This window comes from Cydia splendana, chromosome 24 (genome assembly GCF_910591565.1).
Source record: "Cydia splendana chromosome 24, ilCydSple1.2, whole genome shotgun sequence".
Classification (NCBI taxonomy): Eukaryota; Metazoa; Arthropoda; class Insecta; order Lepidoptera; family Tortricidae; genus Cydia; species Cydia splendana.
This window is the reverse complement of record NC_085983.1, coordinates 4,090,265-4,109,487: the sequence shown is the minus strand read 5'-3', so window position 1 is coordinate 4,109,487 and position 19,223 is coordinate 4,090,265. Positions and strand designations below refer to the sequence as shown.

The 19,223-nt window shown below is 37.4% G+C and overlaps 2 protein-coding genes across 2 annotated transcripts in view; both read left to right on the top strand.

The window, feature by feature from the left end:
* Window positions 1-18,682, top strand: part of LOC134802442 (uncharacterized) — a 38,460-nt gene extending 19,778 nt beyond the window's left edge. The window contains exons 2-6 of the mRNA XM_063775107.1: window positions 6,472-6,595; window positions 13,753-13,869; window positions 16,490-16,717; window positions 17,508-17,643; window positions 18,581-18,682. Of these exons, the coding sequence (XP_063631177.1) occupies window positions 6,472-6,595; window positions 13,753-13,869; window positions 16,490-16,717; window positions 17,508-17,643; window positions 18,581-18,649 (674 nt within the window). The 3' untranslated portion in view covers window positions 18,650-18,682. The remainder of the gene's footprint in view (window positions 1-6,471; window positions 6,596-13,752; window positions 13,870-16,489; window positions 16,718-17,507; window positions 17,644-18,580) is intronic.
* On the top strand, window positions 997-3,171 carry LOC134802285 (uncharacterized). Its single transcript, XM_063774864.1, has 2 exons — window positions 997-1,852; window positions 2,541-3,171. The coding sequence occupies exons 1-2, from the start codon at window positions 1,013-1,015 to the stop codon at window positions 2,562-2,564; spliced, it is 864 nt and encodes a 287-aa protein (XP_063630934.1). The 5' UTR covers window positions 997-1,012; the 3' UTR covers window positions 2,565-3,171.
* Window positions 18,683-19,223: the final 541 nt, after the last annotated feature.

Below are 19,223 nucleotides of genomic sequence, written 5' to 3'. Positions count from 1 at the left end.
CATTCAGGAGATTAGTATGACGTGGAGGAATAGGAGGGAGGCCTTTGCCCAGCAGTGGGACAATATTGGCTCATATAACACTCGCGTTTTGCACACATATTTACGTAACTAAAAGTAAACAAATATAATTTACCATTAACCTTTTGTATAAACAAAGTTATTTTTGTTTCAGTAAAAAAAAATGTTCACTTAAATAAAAGTAAAAAACTAATTTGTATATTTTCGGGTAGTTATAACATGTATTGATTAACCAACCAAATACAAAACCACCTGGTTCTGTCACTGAACGACCTGACTTTAACCTACTGTGAGGTATTCGGGTCAAAAACATTCTGTGTTCGCGTCTTTCCTGTAGACATACACAAGAGTTAAGGGCTATAAAGGTTAATTTTCTTATTTAACCCTTATCCACGTGAAAAGGTCCTCCTTTTATTTAGAGAACTGTGATAAAATCATTACTTACATGCCCACAAGGTGTTAACTATTGCCCACAGGAGAGAAAACTAGCGTGTTCGCGCGAACTGTACATTTTTCTCTTCTGTGGGCAATAGTTAACAGCTTGTGGGCATGTAAGTAATGATTTTATCACAGTTCTCTAAATAAAAGGAGGACCTTTTCACGTGGATAAGGGTTAAATAAGAAAATTAACCTTTATAGCCCTTAACTCTTGTGTATGTCTAGAAAGACGCTAACACAGAATGTTTTCGACCCATTCTGCTCTTCTAAAGAGGTTTTTATACAGTGTATTCATAATTTTATATTTGGTTTTTGTGACATATGTGTCATAAATAGGATTATCTGTGGCAAGAGGGCACTCGCGAACATGGCGTCATTGAATACAATTATTGATTATCGTAAATAATCTTTTATTTAATATAAAGTACTGAATCCTTGTTCCATGCATACGAAACATGGTGTCAGGTGAAAACAGAGTATAACATCAAGAAGAAAAAACCTAAGTGGTAAATAGAAGTCTTTGTTAAGAAAATAAAACCTTTGTGGATCAAACAAAATGGAGGAAACGCCCGTAATGACCCTGGGCTTGCAGCCTCCTAAAGGATACAAGATTGAAGATGCGGAGGCTTGGAAAAAATACAAGCAGATGTTTAACTTATATATACAGGCCACGGATTTGGAACAGGGGACCGATGAAAAAAAGGTAGCCATTTTCTTAACCTGCGCGGGAGAAGACATTTTAGAGATTTACAATGGTATGAGTGACACTTCTACATTAAAATGGGCTGAGTTGCTTAAAAAGTTTGATGACCATTTTAAAAACAAAACTAACACCGTCGTGAACAGCTACAGATTTTATAATTTACGACAAGAGCCAGATGAACCGGTGGAACGATTTGTTTTAAGATTGAAGAATGCAGCCAAGACATGTAACTTTAAAGAAGAAGATAGAATGGTAAGAGATATGTTAGTGATAGGTGTGAGTGAGACGGGCATTAAGGAGAGATTGTTACGAGAGAAGGAACTGAGTTTGGATACGGCACTAGAATTATGCAAGGCTGCTGAATACAGCAAGAAAAATGTAAAAGAGCTGGAAGAAAAAGTACAGTCAGTAAATATGGTAAGAGAAAGTTCTCGTTATAGAAAAGATGTAAAGAAACCGATTCATTACAATTGCAGTTATTGTGGTAAGAAACATGAGCCAAGAAAATGTCCTGCGTATGGGAGAAGATGTACTGTGTGCAACATTTATAACCATTATGCAGAAATGTGTAGATTTAAGAAGAAAGAAGAGAAACCGCAGCAAAAACAAAGATCCACAAAAAACAAAGTTGATGGCATCAGGGAATCTACAAATGACAGCGACTGCAGTTCGGAAGACTTTGTAGTAGACTCTGTAAGTAGCTCAGATAGGTTACAATGGTATGAAGTAATAAATGTTGAAGGAGTAGATATAAAATTTAAACTGGATTCTGGTGCTGACTGTAGTACTTTATCACTGGAACTGTTTGAAAGCTTAAAATTAGACAAATGTAAACTCGGGGAACCCACAGTGTTAGTTGTTTATAATGAAGAAAAAATGAAAACTGTGGGATGTGTTAATTTAACCTGTACTGTTAGGGGAAAAAAGGGCAATGTAAGATTTACTGTTGTGGATATGCCTGTTAAACCAATCTTAGGCTTGCCTGATTGTGTCCAATTCAATTTAATAAAAAGAGTAGATGCTGTAGTCTCAGAAGAAAAGAATAAATTTGTAAAATTAAATGATGATGTGTTTAATGGGTTAGGCAATATAGGTATATATTCAATAAAGCTGAAAGAGAATTCAGAGCCAGTAGTTAAGCCTATTAGAAGAGTTCCACAGACTATAAAGGAAAGACTTAAAGAAACTTTAAATAATTATGAAAGTAGAGGAATAATTGAAAAAGTAGAAGGACCTACCGCATGGTGCAACAATCTTGTCATTGTAGAAAAACCAGATAAGTCACTTAGGTTATGCTTAGACCCCAAAGAGTTGAATAAAGCCATTCTTCGAGAAAATTATCAAATTCCTTCACCTGAAGAAATATATAATTCACTTGCAGGTAAAAGTGTCTTCACAGTACTAGACATGAAGGATGGGTTTTTTCAAGTGAGTTTGGAGGATGAACAAAAACTCTGCACCTTCGGTACTCCCTTCGGAAGGTATTTTTTCAAGAGAATGCCATTCGGCATTTCTTCAGCTCCCGAGGTAATGCAAAGAATAAATACAGCCATATTTAGTGATATACAGGGGGTAAATGTGTATTATGATGACATAATTGTTGCGGGGGACAGTTTAGCAGACCATGATAAAATTTTAAGTGAAGTAATAGATAGAGCAAGGAAGTTCAATGTAAAATTTAATCCAAACAAAGTTCAGTATAGAAGTGATTTTGTTAAATATGTAGGGTTGTTAGTGTCAAAATCAGGAATTAAACCTGATCCTGAACATGTAAAGGCTATTGTGGACTTGAATGAACCAAAAAATGTTAAAGAACTACAAAAGTTTTTAGGTATGTGCAATTATTTAAGTAAGTTTATACCACAATACTCCAAAACAACTGAAAAACTTAGGGATCTATTAAAAAAAGATGTATTGTGGGATTGGGGTACAGCACAAAGTCAAGCTTTTGAAGAAATAAAAATGAAAATTAGTAAAGCCCCAACCTTAGATATTTTAAAGAGAGACGGTTTGGTGACTCTACAAACTGACAGCTCAAAAAGTGGCATGGGAGCTTGTCTTCTTCAAAATGGTAAACCAATATCTTTTTATTCTAGATGTTATACAGAATGTCAACAAAGATGGGCTCCCATCGAAAAAGAACTCTTTGCAGTTTGTCTTGCAATGGAAAAATATCACCAATTTGTCTACGGACGCAAAATAGTTGTTGAAACAGACCATAAGCCTTTAGTGGCGATAATGAATAAAGACATCAATAAAATTTCAGCCAGACTGCAAAGAATGGTTCTTAAACTTTTAAAATATGAATTTGACATTAAGTACATACCAGGTTCTCAAATGTATGTTGCTGACTATTTGTCTAGGCATTATAATTCAACAAATGGGCAAATAGAGCCAACACTTAAAGAGTTAGTGCATAGTGTAGAAACAGAAAAAGTGTATGGACTAGACAAAGACTTGCAAATATCAGAAAGTAAATTAAAAGAATTGCAAAATGAAACAAATAAAGATGGTAACTTGCAACAAATAAAGATGTGGTATAGTTCAGAATGGCCAAAAAATGATAGAAATATTTATGGTGTAGAATTAAAAAAGTTGTACAAATTAAGACATGAGTTGATGGTTACAGATAATATTGTATACTTTGGAAATATGGTCCTTGTTCCTAAAGCATTAAGGAAGGAAATGTTAGATATAATACACTCAGGGCATGCAGGTGTAGTAAAGTGTAAAAAGAGAGCTAGGAAAGTACTGTACTGGCCAGGAATGTCAAGAGATATAGAGGATTATGTGTTAGCATGTAAAGTATGTGAAAAGTACAGGATGTCAAACTGCAAACAGCCAATTATATCACATGAGATTCCTGATCTTCCTTTTAGTAAAGTAGGTATGGACATTGGGTACTATGCGGGTAAAGATTTTTTAGTGGTTGTAGATTACTTTTCAAAATGGATTGAGGTTGCAAAACTGAAAAACAAATCAACCACTAATATTATAGATGAGTTAATTAAGATATTTAGTACTCTAGGAATCCCTAGGCAAATAGTCAGTGACAATATGCCATTTGGTAGTTTTGAATTCATACAATTTGCAAAGAAGCATGGCATAGAATTAGTCAAGTCCAGTCCACATTATGCGCAATCAAATGGGCTAGCAGAGAAAGCTGTGGGGATTGTTAAAAATCTGATGAAAAAGTGTAATGAAAGTGGTTCTAATTTTGATTTAGCACTGTTACATTATAGAACCACTCCAGTAGCAAATTTGGATTACAGCCCATCAGAGTTGTTAATGAGCAGATTATTAAGAACAAATTTGCCCTGTTCCAAAGAAGTGTTAAAACCTAAGTTATGTGTAAATGTCAAAGATCAAATGTTAATTAATAATGAAAAATCTAGGGACAATTATAATAAAACTTCAAAAGCTAAGAAACCATTTCAAAGAGGGGAAGATGTAATTGTTCAAGATGTTAATAGAAGTAAGTGTTGGTATTCTGGTAAAATAGTGGATAAAGCCAGTGGACCTAGATCATTCATTGTTAAAAATGATAGGGGCAATTTAGTTAGGCGCAATGAAAAACATATTAGGCATATTAGGCATTACTATGCCTAAATGTTTATTGTTATAAATAAGTTTATTGTTACAAATCAGTATAATATGCTGGACTCATCAGATGTAAGCCAGGCACTGCATGAGAGGGGTAGTCAGGGAAGACAAGATGCAATGGTGCCGCCTGCACCGGAGTCTCGTGCACATGTTCCTCTTCAACCGGTGCCAAATGTACCTGCACCTAACCCAGAGCCATTAGATTTGCCAGTAGTTACAAGGAAGGGAAGGTTGGTGAGGAAACCTGCCTACTTGGGCGAATTTGATTTAAGTTAAAATAACTTCTAGTGGCTCGAGAGCTTTTGTAATTAGTATAGTATCAATTAGCATAAGGCGGGGATGTGACATATGTGTCATAAATAGGATTATCTGTGGCAAGAGGGCACTCGCGAACATGGCGTCATTGAATACAATTATTGATTATCGTAAATAATCTTTTATTTAATATAAAGTACTGAATCCTTGTTCCATGCATACGAAACAGTTTTAGAACCTTGTCACTGTAGAACACTTGGAATTTTACGTTGCTATAGTAGTCTACCAAACATCCTCGTCTTACCAAGACCTATTCGTGTAAATTTTCTCTGTAAATAAAATTGTGCTTCATCTAAAAGGTGTTTCCGTGATAGCGCGACCATTACACCTACATTATTTGTTTTCACCTACCCTCAACTGGCTTAAGAAGCCATTTGAGGGTAGATTTTGTTTACTCTTTGTTAAATACCTAAAGATACAGAGTATAGCGACCCGCTTTGGCTTCGCATGGGTTAACAAATTTTACACCTACACTTTCCTCAAGAATCAATTCTATTGATAGGTGAAAACCGCATGAAAAAACCGGACAAGTGCGAGTCGGACTCGCCCACCGAGGGTTCCGTACTTTTTAGTATTTGTTGTTATAGCGGCAACAGAAATACATCATCTGTGAAAATTTCAACTGCCTAGCTATCACAGTTCATGAGATACAGTCTGGTGACAGACGGACGGACGGACGGACAGCGGAGTCTTAGTAATAGGGTCCCGTTTTTACCCTTTGGGTACGGAACCCTAAAAAACTGTTCAGTTATCGCAAACATACAAACACACAAACAGACAGACGCGGCGGGGGACGTTTTATTACGGTGTAGTGATGATTACACGAAGGGGTCTACCCATAGTCTAATAAAACATGGTCTTCCATTCCCAGAGTGACACGTGCCTACGTCACAACAACATGGCCGCTATATATAGCGCTATCGCATATTATCATATAGCGCTGTCGCATGATGACGTAGGCCCGTGTCAGTTAGGTGACCTAGAAAAGACGGGAATGGAGTACCAGGCGGAGTATATTATTATACCATGGGTCTACCCAAAAAATCCAAGGCATCGGGCCGGAATTTAAGCTAAAAACAATGAAATCATATCGCGGTAGACCCGTTCGTAATTATACTCTGTATCTTTAGGTATTTAAATAAGAGTAAACAAAATGTACCCTCAAATGGCTCCTTAAGCCAGTTGAGGGTAGATGAAAACATTACTTGATCAAATAATATAGGTTAAAGTCAGGTCGTTCAGTGACAGATCCAAGCGGTTTTGTATTTGGTTGGTTAACCAATAAATGTTATAACTACCCGAAAATGTACAAATTGTTTGTTTTCTTTTATTTATATGTAAGTATATACCTAAAGATATGAACATCGGCTCATAATAATAATGTGTTTTGTCAGGTGTTGTGTTCCAGTGTTTGGGATTGGACCCAGATATTCAGAAGATCATGTCCGAACTGAGCTGGACCACCAAGCCCATGTTCCTGGATTACATCAGCGTCGCCAAGCCTGAGAGCTTAAACAAGTATGTTGTTTATTATTTACTAGCTTTTCCCCGCGACTTCGTCTGCGTGGCATTAGTGACAGCAGCTAAAGTAGGTATAGCGCCTGGATAATGCTAAATAGCAATCATTCAATTCGCGCATTGCTTACTTCAATTATTTGGCAATTCATTAACTCTTTCAATTCCACCCCCCTTTGCACTCTCTTCGGGGATGATTTCTGACATAAATACTATCCTATGATTAAATAAAATAACAATATTAGTCAGATTAAATTAAATTAAGATATTAATATTTGTTTACAATATTAATAACAAACTTAGAATAAAAAGTAACCTAAAATTAAAACTACCTACAAAACTAAAACTAATACCTAAAAAAAATATAGAACTACCTACAAAACTAAAACTAAACCTAAAAAAAAAAACCTAAAAATCTATATCTAGAGAGGGCCCCTGGGGCATGATAGAGTTTGAGTCCCGGGACTCAAACTATCTCTATGCCAAATTTCAACTAAATTGGTTCAGCGGCATAAGCGTGAAGAGGTAACAGATAGACAGACAGATACACTTTCGTCTTTCTAATATTAGTATGAATTATTAAATTGTACAGTTAGTACAGTAGTACAGTCGTTTCGAGGACGGCGTTGTCCCCGTGGTCTCGGAGAAGACTGACTAAAATTGACATCAACATCTTCTAGCCGCGCGAGTTTTTCGAACTACCCGCACTTAGGGATGTTACTCTGTCGACACCACAACTAACGATATTCGATTTATCGACGGTCGATATTCGTTTCCGCTCACATTTAAAACCCTCGTTCCGATTGAAATTGCAATGATTTTTGTGACGTCTAGGTTCTGTTGTATTACAAGGTGATAAATAAAACTCAGTTGGTCAGTCAGGTGTGCTCCGCGACCCGCGTGTACGCCATGACAGTTGACAACAGAATGTCGACTTGCAGGTAGTTCGCATTGCACTTTTATTGTATAAACGTCACATCTCTTCCTTTTTATAATGATTTATTTATTTTATTTTATGCGTTAGCCATGCAACAATAGTTCAGTCATCTCACATCTGTTTATCTTATAACAGCTAGGTTAATTTAGATTCTAATTCCGACATACTACCACCGGTTCGGAAAACAGCGTTAACCTCAGACCCGAGAAGAACCGGCGGAAGAAACTCGGCGAGGTGTGGACATATTCATTTCTCAACAGTTCAACAATAAACATTTTTTAACAATATAACCTTGGAATATTTACATTATTCCTAGTATCTCTCTCAGTTGCTTAGCGGTCAGCTGGAAGAGATCCTTTAAAGGGATGAGTTCGCCTTTGTACACATTTATTCTATTCTCTTATTGTTATGTACTTGTTTAGCGTAATAAAGTGTTTTAATACAATTATGGTTTTACTTTTACAATATCAGTCTCTCTCCTTCTCCTTTTTTCAGTTTTGAATTTTGAGTCTGCTTTCTTTTATTCAAATTGATAATAACTCGAGGTTTAAATATCTTACGAGTTTAACCTTAATTGATACATATTTTCTTTGGATGCTTACACTTTTCTAGGTATTTTCATTAGCGTTCAAGCTATATACACGTTTCACACAATTAATACCTATTTCGTGAATTTCCAATAAAATTGTAACATACAGGTCGCGTTCCAATAACATCTCGTACATGTACATTATTTATTGGCAACAACTGATTTCCTCAGTTTTACTTGGCTGTTTGATAGGTAATATAGTATAATATATAGATATAATGCAATTTATAATATACGTAAATGGTCCAATGTTAAGTAAGGTAAAAAGTCATATCAGATATCACAACCTATTTAGTTTTACTGGTATGTTATTTACGCAAACCATGATCTATACAAATAGATTTCTATTACTCGGGTAAAATGATGTAGGTACCTACATATTTGACCGTTATTATTATAAATTGCATTGGATACATTATTTTATTACCGTTTTTTAATTATAATACTTGCTGAATACAGTATTGACCTCAATTATATTCAAGTATTGTATATCGACTGTACTGTTAATCTAGCAACTTAATGTTACTTATACAATGAATGATATTATTTATGTTATGAAAACAACTTTAATCCCTGCTTACAATTGGAAGTTGATTTTAGCCTTGACTATAGTCTACAGTAGCCCTTGACTACAATATACACAGCCTTAATTTGACCATGGTTACAGTCACATTAATATTTTTTTTATAGACATTTTGCTTCCCTTTCAATTACTTACAGATATATTATAGAGCAAAACTAGCACCTGTGTATGTTCATTTTGATGGTGGCATATATTGTTTAACTCTAATTATGTATATTTTACAAGGAACCAATGGAATTTCATTACCATGAACACGGTTTCACCGAGTACATTTTCGAAGATTTACTTTATTATTATTCCGTTGCTTTAATAAAACCCTAGGCCATTTTGGGTTTTAGTTCATACTTGGTACTTAGTACCTGTACGATAATTAAACAACGACTTAAGTAAATAACTCTTTGATAATATATATGTACTCTTGCAAATATAGAGGCTCGATCTGCAACCTCAATTTACAAGGTTTGTTTGATTTTGTTAGTTTCAACCTCAACTAGGCAAACTGCAATTTGGTGCAATCAAGATCACGTCTGGTCCTTACGTTTTTATACGTACACAGTATAAATTTCCCACTAACGTGCCTTTTTATTACACTTAATTAAAACGCATCTCTATCTGGGTAACTGTCCGATATTGACGTTCGTATGTGTATGTTTTCACTATTAGGAACAAGTCATATATAAAGTAGCGCAGTGGGAGTGCAAGGTTTCACGCATCGTCACTGATTGGTACTTTGTATTTTTTTCAGCATTTACTTTAGATACCTACACAATGTGTGGCATTGTGACGGACCCAGCGTCTATTTATTTACCTTAAATTGACCTTTGACCTGATTGTAAATTTATAGAATTACTATTGTGTTCTTTTGGCACTAAAATTAGTTGATTGGCTTTAGGTAATTTATTTATTTTTAAAATTATTGTGTTCTTTTGTCACTAAAATTAGTTGATTTGCTTTAGGTAATTTATTTATTTTTGGACTTTAATTTAGTCGGCCCGTCGACTTTTATCGGTACTCATTTAGTCCTAGTGCAGCTTTGCATTTTGAATTGGCCTTTGTAGGCACATTTATCACATGCCGGCACATTTTATCTTTTAGGGGGAAGGCGGCGCCATTATCGCAATCCTGTCTACCTGTTTGTTATGTTTGCCCAAAAACTCTTTCAGTTGCCTCCTAACATTTTATCAAATTTGTTCCCATAATCACTTGTTTATTGTAACTGAAACCCCTAGATTCAATATTTTCCTTTAGATCGGCGGAGGCTCAATTTTTCGCATTGAAATCACATTTAGAATCATAAGGAATAGATTAGATTAGAAATTTCCAAAGTACAATTCTTGTTGCATCAGTCGAAACATGAATCGTTCATACAAACTCTGTTTTTGCGAAAAGTATTCTTGTAATTTGTCGACAGCAACTTTAAAAATGTCCATTACGCTAGCTTCTGAAACGTGCGTACTTGGAAGAGTGCTCGCAGATAGCAGGCACACGACACTCAGGCACATTCTAAAGCGGACAATTAAGACATCATTGTAATACTATCCGTAAGTAAGCACGGAACATGTGCGTTAGGTAAGTACCTTCTAACTACCGAGTTTCTGTACTTAAGGAGTTATCGAAGTAACCTAACGTGTAACAAACAGAACAGGTAGACACATATACATAGGATTGGACCCCAAGACATACATTAAAGTTCAACGAGTCTTTGTGACAATAACCTGAGTTTCACTCCTTAACGTTAATTATAGTCACATATTACTAACAATTTAAATTTTATGGAATTTTTCCTGAGCTATATTTATTTTTAATTCTGAAGAACTTATCATTTGCACTACATGGGCCGATATCCCATGCAGCACTCGCGGAGTTTTCACTCCAATGGTATTTCCTTATTCGGACTTAGGTTCCACTCACGGAGTCTTCACTCCAATTGTAGGTATTTATTTATACGGAACTCGTATCTTGCATAAACTATACATTAATACCATTGTCTTTTCAGCCTATGAAACTCGACTTTTCTAGTTTTCATATTTATAGGCAAGGTTGTGTCAATGTCTAGTTAATTATTTTAAATACACCATAGTCGGCATCAGCAACCCCGCCCCACCACCATAACCGCGGTACTTGCATTTGAAAACTCGTTTAAATAATTAAATAAAGAACTTATTTAAGGAGGACAAGGTAAACATTTCATGAGTTTCCAAATGTAATCGATCACCGCGCAATCATTGCTGGCGCGGCAGAATTATTAAGCATAGCCATACCTTCCCAAGGCCCACGGTCCTACCAGCTGTAGTAGGTACTTTCTAAGTTCGGTGGAAGAATTTTTTACATTTATTCGGAAAATGGTTTTTTTTATTATAATTATTTTCAACAAAATCTGTTTACTGCACACATGTACGACTCTAGATTCTTCAGACTCTCAAGACTCTTAGACCCTTTAGACTTCTTTAGACTATTTAAACTCTTACAATCTTTAGACTCTAACTTAGATTCTGTAGTCTCCTTAGACTCTTTAGACTCTTTAGACTATTTAGACTCTTTATACTCTAGACTATTTAGACTATTTAGTCTCTTTAGGCTCTTTAGACTATTTACTCTTTAGACTCTTTAGACTCTTTAGACTCTTTAGACTCTTTAGACTCTTTAGACTCTTTACTCTTTTAACTCTTTAGACTTTTCAGACTCTTTTCACTCTTTAACTCTTTAAACTCTTCAGACTTTAGGTTCTTTAATCTAACTTATTTTTATTTTTTATTTCCTTATACATATATTATGTGATGTGAAAAGCAGTATGGGTCACATGGTAGCAAAATTATTTTCATTTTGGGCGTTAACACTTGAATCCCTCACTACGCTCAGTATTCCATTTTAATACCTCGCTTCGTTTAGGATTCAATGTTCGCCGTCGCCGTAACCATGACATTTTGCTCCTTAGCGACACAACCTAATGTTTAATTGAAGCAGAGTTGCATCTGTTTTGGTTCGTTCCATTTTAAACAAAACAAAATCAACCCTGAATCGTACACTATAGATTCAAATTTCAATAGCAAATTTCAGACTTTTTCCTTGTATGGCTGGGCCCCAGGAGGGTGAGTGCAATATTAACACAACAACATTTACAACCATAAAAGTATTCCATTTTTGGAGAATACTCGTATTAAGCTTAAGCTTTACGACAAATTTCACCGACAGTATCAGTTTGTTTACTTATTTTTCCTTTTGCATTATAGAAACAAGACCCAGATAATATTATGCTGATTTGGTTAAATAATTTAAATGCATATCTAACTAGCACACGTAAGCTAAGTAGCACCATGTTGTATAGCGTACACTTATTATTTATTTAGGTAGATGACTTCTGGTTAAAAGTGTTAACCCTATTATGTGAACTATTATTAAGCATTTGTCGTTAATTTGATACATTTGTGAGCTAATAATAAACTACAGCGCACCCAGATATTGTTTCAACAACCGTTAACGCAGACAGCACCACGTTGGTATACTTAGTTACCTGTAGTAAATTACCGGTGAACAGACATATTCAGCACTACACAGCAATATGCGCGACAGTTTATTTATTATACGTTATAACTTTACTTATTTATAACTTAATTATAGTTTTACACGCTTCCTTAAATACACAGTCGCTATAAAAGTTTTATTTCTATTTTATAATAACTTATTTTACTGTATTTGGCTTAATTTCTGTTCACCGACCCGTTTCTTGGAAAGGTAAAAGCATTAAATAGTATTTAAACTGAATAAGACGTTGAAATGTGCCCTATAGTAATAATATTAGCGTAAAAATAGTTCTTTTCTCGATCAAAATATAGTTTAAATACCAGAAGTGCACCTTATAAAGATGTTTATGTGCTCAGAGGTATAAATTAAGTCCACAATGGGTCCATCATACCTGTGCTATTTGGGTCATTCGTCTCCCTCCCTTTTATTGAAAAAATAATTTCAAACTGATAACTTTTTGTCGGTTATTTAGCAACTACATCGATTTTTTTGTTTTTTCTTACGTTCTTTATCCTCGTCGCCATTGTGACGTCTAGGTTCTGTTGTATTACAAGGTGATAAATAAAACTCAGTTGGTCAGTCAGGTGTGCTCCGCGACCCGCCTGTACGCCATGACAGTTGACAACAGAATGTCGACTTGCAGGTAGTTCGCATTGCACTTTTATTGTATAAACGTCACAATTTTGATATGTTATTTATTGTTGATTCACACAACACACAAGCTTACACTTTATATACCAAAACGTCAAAAAGTATTTACAATATACCTACACAAAAAATTAACTATATATTCATCGAAATTAAACTTTCGTGAGACATATTACAAAATATCACAAACACGGGCCCGAAACATGTGTCGCCAATAGCGACTAAAATTACAAGTGAGTGTAACCGTTGTGATATAATTTAGGAAAACATTACAATGTATGATTCATAACTGGTGATTTTGAAATCAACGTGAACCTGCCGCGTAGCCGCTCTCAGCGCTCCGCGCTCTCAGAGCTCCACGCTCTCAGCGCTCCGCACTCTCAGAGCTCGCGCCGCCGCCGAAGCCGATGGTCCTAGGTTCGAATTCCGGTGTGCCCGTAGACTCAGGAACAAATATATGTGTTCATCACACAAATAAGGGCATAAAGGGTAAGGGCACACCGGAATTCGAACCTAGGACCATCGGCTTCACAGGCAGGGTCACTACCCACTAGGCCAGACCGGTCGTCAAAGGGTTCTAACTCTAACCACAGAATAACTAACAGTACTACCGTACAGAAAAGAGACTTCCTACAAAACCAAAGTTTGACAGCGATTCAGGGTCGACTGATGCTGTCCCTTTCTAACTTATGGCACTATCTCTTTCGGCTATTTAATTCGGTTGTCAAAATTCAAGTGATTATCTTATCTGTGGTCGGGCTCGCAAAAGGAAGTCAAGAGGTGCCAACCAATTGCTCGGAGCAATGCTGAGCCGAGCGGAGCCGAGTTTGGCCGAAGTCAGGAGTATCTCCCCACTGCTCTAACAAGCTAATTTGTTTCAGTTTGACAGCATCGCTTCGACAACTACTCGGTGTAAGAAAGGCGAGGTCTATTCCCGAGTTACCGAGGAGGCTAGAAAAGAGTGGGACCCTTGCAAAGATCAACGATGAACTCCTTAGGTAAGGTAAAACCTTGGAGGTAAAATAGGGTATTTGACTGTGTTTAAAATAAATTATTTTGTACCATGCATGAAATAAAGCACCAGATGATTAATAGAGAAACGTAGACAGCAGTTACTTTTAGACACAGTTTCTATTTTTAAACCCGTATAAAAATATAAAGAGTAGGTAATTTGATTGTGACGTCACATGCTAGTGTTTTATATAAATTCCACAGTAGCAAAATCGTTTTGACAGTTCGAAAAAAGATTTGACTAGTAGTCATGCAAATACCTTATTGCTGCTCCTTACGACACCCATAAAACTAACCCTTGAGATTTCTTACAGATGTAGTGCATATCTTTTCCATCGTATTTTCTCGGAAACGTTCGTATTTGTCATGCTACTTCAGTCAACCTCAGTACTTTTTGTACCGAGACTGGCTGAAATAGCAAGACACGTTCGTACGTTTCCGTGAAAATAACGAAGGAAAATAGTTAATGCACACCTGTACGCCCCTGAAATAGTATTAAGTATGTGAAAAAGGTACATAACAAGGGTTCTTAAAATTCAAGGGCCGAAGTTACAAAACGAAACGAAGTTGTGTTTTGTAAAGATAGGCCCGAGAATTATACATCTAATTAATGTACCGTTGCACGCAATATTTTTTCTAAGACAGCAGCAAACACCTATAATTATAAATATCGCATTTCGTTCGCTACGTAGCGTTAGCGATTGGCATGTTGTCTACGGGGTCAGGCGGCCTAGCCAAGGTGACGATCGCTTGCTCTTCGCCATCGAATCGCTTTGTGTCTCTCTATCACTCTTCCATATTAGTGTGACAGTGACAGTTGTGTTACGTTCGCTACGTAGCGTTAGCGATTGGCATGTTGTCTACGGGGTCAGCCGGCCTAGCCAAGGTGACGATCGCTTGCCCTTCGCCATCGAATCGCTTTGTGTCTCTCTATCACTCTTCCATATTAGTGCGACAGTGACAGTTGCGTTTCGATCGCTACGGAGCGGAAGCGATTGGCATCTTGGCTACGCGGCCAGGTCTCAATATAAGCCCGGAGTGCAAACATCAACTTTGCTCATTGTAAATTAAAACCAAAAATTTACTTTGCTAATCCGCGAAAAGATAACGTGCTAGTCAATCAGTGCTAACCCTTTATACTTACTTGCGTATTTTTTACATGCAATTAAAGATCCCACCCTCCCACCGCAAAAATAAATACGCAAATACATATAACAAACCACCACCAAAAGAACAATATGGAGACAAAAAATACAAACTAAACAATAATAAAACTAAACTACATGGAATATAAAACTTAAAATAATCATATAAATAGACTTATAAATGAACTTATAAATAAACTTATAAATAAAAAATGCTCCCTAGGTCGCTGTCATGAGTTATGGTGCCCAGTAGGCTGGCAGCGTTACCTCGTTGGATGGCCAGACTTAGTCTCTGGCCGAAGTAGCTGCCAGCCCTCTGGTCACCAGACGCATGTATAAGGCGCTCGGAAACTTCTTTATATAAATACTTCGCACTGGGCCCCCACGGACCCAGAGTTTCGACTCCGAACGGTGCAAATATGTAGCCCTCGCCGAGGACAGCATATTTGCGCCGTTTGTTTAGTTCCGCTGTTGTGGCCGCAGCCGCTCTCAGCGCTCCGCGCTCTCAGAGCTCCACGCTCTCAGCGCTCCGCGCTCTCGAACAATATTCAACACTCTTCGCCTCTCTACGAGGCATCCTCAGGAGATGTTGACGATCTGACGCCCGGCAACGGACACTCACTATTCACAATTTCACTGTTTGCTCATTGTTCCTAACTGAATAATTAAAAATTAATTGATATTGTCCTTCGCTGCCTGAAACACAGGGAATCCTAGTTCAGGCATTTGTAAACCACTTGTCTCTATATAAATTCTTAGTATTTAAGAACAACTAGTCTAAGAGGTATGCAATTTATAGAGCAACGAAATCTCTCTAGTTAATGTGTCATACTATGATTATTTATTAATCCGGGCGCCTGGCAGCAGTCAGGGGTGACCTTCAATTAATTTTACAATCCCTTTGTTGCCCAACCACTGTCACACCACCACTCTCCGGCTAAACCACTGTACTATACTTTTATTAATAAATTATTTGTATTTGTAAACTGAAAATCGTAATTCAAGACCAAAAAAAGTAACACAATGTTGCCACTGCAATAATTTGTTTGTAAAATAGTAAATTCCTTTTTATAAATAAACACGCTAAGATAATTTATTTATTGGTAATTTTACTCCTACGATTTAAAAAAACCGGACAAGTGCGAGTCGGACTCGCCCACCGAGGGTTCCGTACTTTTTAGTCTTTGTTGTTATAGCGGCAACAGAAATACATCATCTGTGAAAATTTCAATGGTTCGTGAGATATAGCCTGGTGACAGACGGACGGACGGACGGACGGACAACGGAGTCTTAGTAACCGGGTTCCGTTTTACCCTTTGGGTACGGAACACTAAAAAGTACTTTTACTTACTTATTTTTACAGAAATACAAGACAGTGTAAAAAGTGGCAACATTGTTTTACTTTTTTTGGTCTTGAATTACGATTTTCAGTATTAAATTATTTGTTTGCTCATCGTTCCAGTTCCCCCACAAAGCACATTCGTAAAGCGCGCTCCCTCGCCATGACGCTCCTGAGCACCCGCCAGTTTAACGAGTCCCTCTTCGGCGTCAGCCAGGACGATGATGATGACGTCATGAAAATGAAACTGTTCCGACTCATGTACGAGTCGGTGAAGGATAGCGACTTGAAGATCAAGAGGGCGGAGCTGGTGAAGGCGGATTACGAGAACTCCACGGCCTTTGATATAGGGTACTTGTATTTTTCTTAGCGATCAAGCGCACTTTGTTGCGCCAAGTGAGCAAAATAACATTTTGCTCATTTCACATTGCGTAAAATTGAACAATGATTTAATATCTTTGTAAGCTCACTACACTACCATCACCACGTTTTATTTATAAATATAAATCAATAAATATTAGGGGACATCTTACACAGATCAACCTAGCCCCAAACTAAGCAAAGCTTTTACTCTGGGTGCTAGGCGACGATATACATACTTATTAAATATATACTCATATAGACAGAAAACACCCATGACTCAGGAACAAATACCTATCTGTGCTCATCACACAAATAAATGCCCTTACCGGGATTCGAACCCAGGACCAACGGCTTCACAGGCAGGGTCACTACCCACTAGGCCAGACCGGTCGACAGATTTATGATCTCCCTGTAGAGATGATGATGTATATGTATATGCTACGCGAGACCAAACTTATTTGCACCACGGGTCTCTCGAGTCCTTCGCTACGCTCAAGATTCGTAATACCGAGGATTAAACTTTATTATATGACTTAGTTAAGCGGTAAGAGCGTGCGACTTGCAATCCGGAGGTCGCGGGTTCAAACCCCGGATCGTATCAGTTATTCGGAACTTATGTACGAAATATCATTTGATATTTACCAGTCGCTTTTCGGTGAAGGAAAAAATCGTGAGGAAACGTTGGCGTTTGAGTGCCTGATTTAATCGGACAATTTAATCAGATTGGTGATAAATTGTCCCCCATCTGGACAGGTCTTAATAAGTGTTTTGTCGCCAGATACGTGTTTGGCGACGCGTCAGATAAGCTGAACGTGATGATCGACATATCGAAGACCCTGAAGAGAATGTACGATGTGTGGAGACCGGTGGAGCACGTCAACGCTTACGAACAGATTGCCAATCTGGCTATAGAGGTGAGAGATGTAGTGAGAGACAAAAAAGGTTTCGGGATTATACTGAGCTTTTACTATGGGACCAACCTCGAAATCGCGGCTTCGCGCCGTGATTCGCGCACGAGTGTGGAGCGGAGCGGGCTTAACAAGAATTGATTGTTTCTAGTGTATGTACTTTTTAGGGTTCCGTAGGTACCCAAAGGGCAAAAACGGAACCCTGTTCCTAAAGGGGCCCACTGATTAACAGTCCGCCGGACGGTATCGGCCTGTCAGTTAGAACAAAATTTTGACAGTTCCGAACGACTGACAGGCCGATACCGCCCGGCGGACTGTTAATCAGTGGGCCCCTTAAGACTCCACTGTCCGTCTGTCTGTCAACAGTATGACAACTGTATCTCATGAACCGTGATAGCTATTAGGCAGTTGGAATTTTCACAGATGATGTATTTCTATTGCCGCTATAACAACGAATACTAAGAACAGAATAATATATATATTCAAGTGGGGCTCCTATACAACAAACGTGATTTTTTTCGCCGTTATATGCGTATATGCGTAATGATACGGAACCCTTCGTGCGCGAGTCCGACTCACACTTATCCGGTTTTTTTACTTACTTACTCCGTTGGCTCAGCGACCCAAAATGAGACTTGGCCTCCGACACAAGACAGCGCCACTTTTCTCGGTCCTGTGCGACCTCTCGCCAATTCGCTGCCCCAATATTACAGGGTTCTATGTTACATTTTCAAGATAGTTGAAATTCGAGTTAATGTCACTATGACAATGTTCAAATTTCAGTTCGATAAAAGTGAAACATAGAACCCTGTAATATTGGGGCAGCGAATTGGCGAGAGGTCGCACAGGACCGAGAAAAGTGGCGCTGTCTTGTGTCGGAGGCCAAGTCTCATTTTGACTCGCCATTTTTTTTTTTTTTGCTTATTTTATTTTGCCTTTGCAGGTGACTCATCTAGCTGACATGGTCCGCACAATCGCCGCACCGGGCAAGACTCCCGTCCGCAATCATTGAAATTATATAAAATAAATTAATGATTCATGAAACGATGAAATATTACTTATTCTCGGGCTAGACCGGGCCGGGGCCGGGCCGGAGCTTCCGATGCTTCGTTTTTTATAGAAATCATCAGGTCACAGAATAAATTTAATAATAGTACAGAAGACTCACTCTCTAACAAAACGCGTCTGTTACGAATGGACAGATATGGCCGCTAGGTGGCGACTTTAAAAATCAGTAACTATTACTTATGAAAGCAGAAGAATGTAAATGATCGTATTAGATTCATAATTGTTACGTATTTGCCGTAACTTATTTTTAAAATGTGTTTTTCAATTAAAAGACACATCAAGATTGTTTACCTTATTTCTAATGCTAAAAAAACGAACTATATCGTGGGTCATCCTTAAATCGAAACTAACTGTAAGAGGGTTTGGCAATAGGGTATTTGACTGTATTTAAAATAAATTATTTTACACCATGCAAGAAATAGCACCAGAAGATTAATAGAGAAACGTAGACAGCAATTATTATTGACAAAATTTATATTTTAAAACCCGTATAAAACTATAAAGAGTAGGTAATTTGA

Bases quoted from the DNA above. Each gene is read 5' to 3' on its own strand.
- LOC134802285 (XM_063774864.1), top strand. From the start codon at position 1,013: ATGGAGGAAACGCCCGTAATGACCCTGGGCTTGCAGCCTCCTAAAGGA. The intron at 1,853-2,540 runs GTAAGTAGCTCA...ATTCACTTGCAG, and splicing joins AAGACTTTGTAGTAGACTCT to GTAAAAGTGTCTTCACAGTA.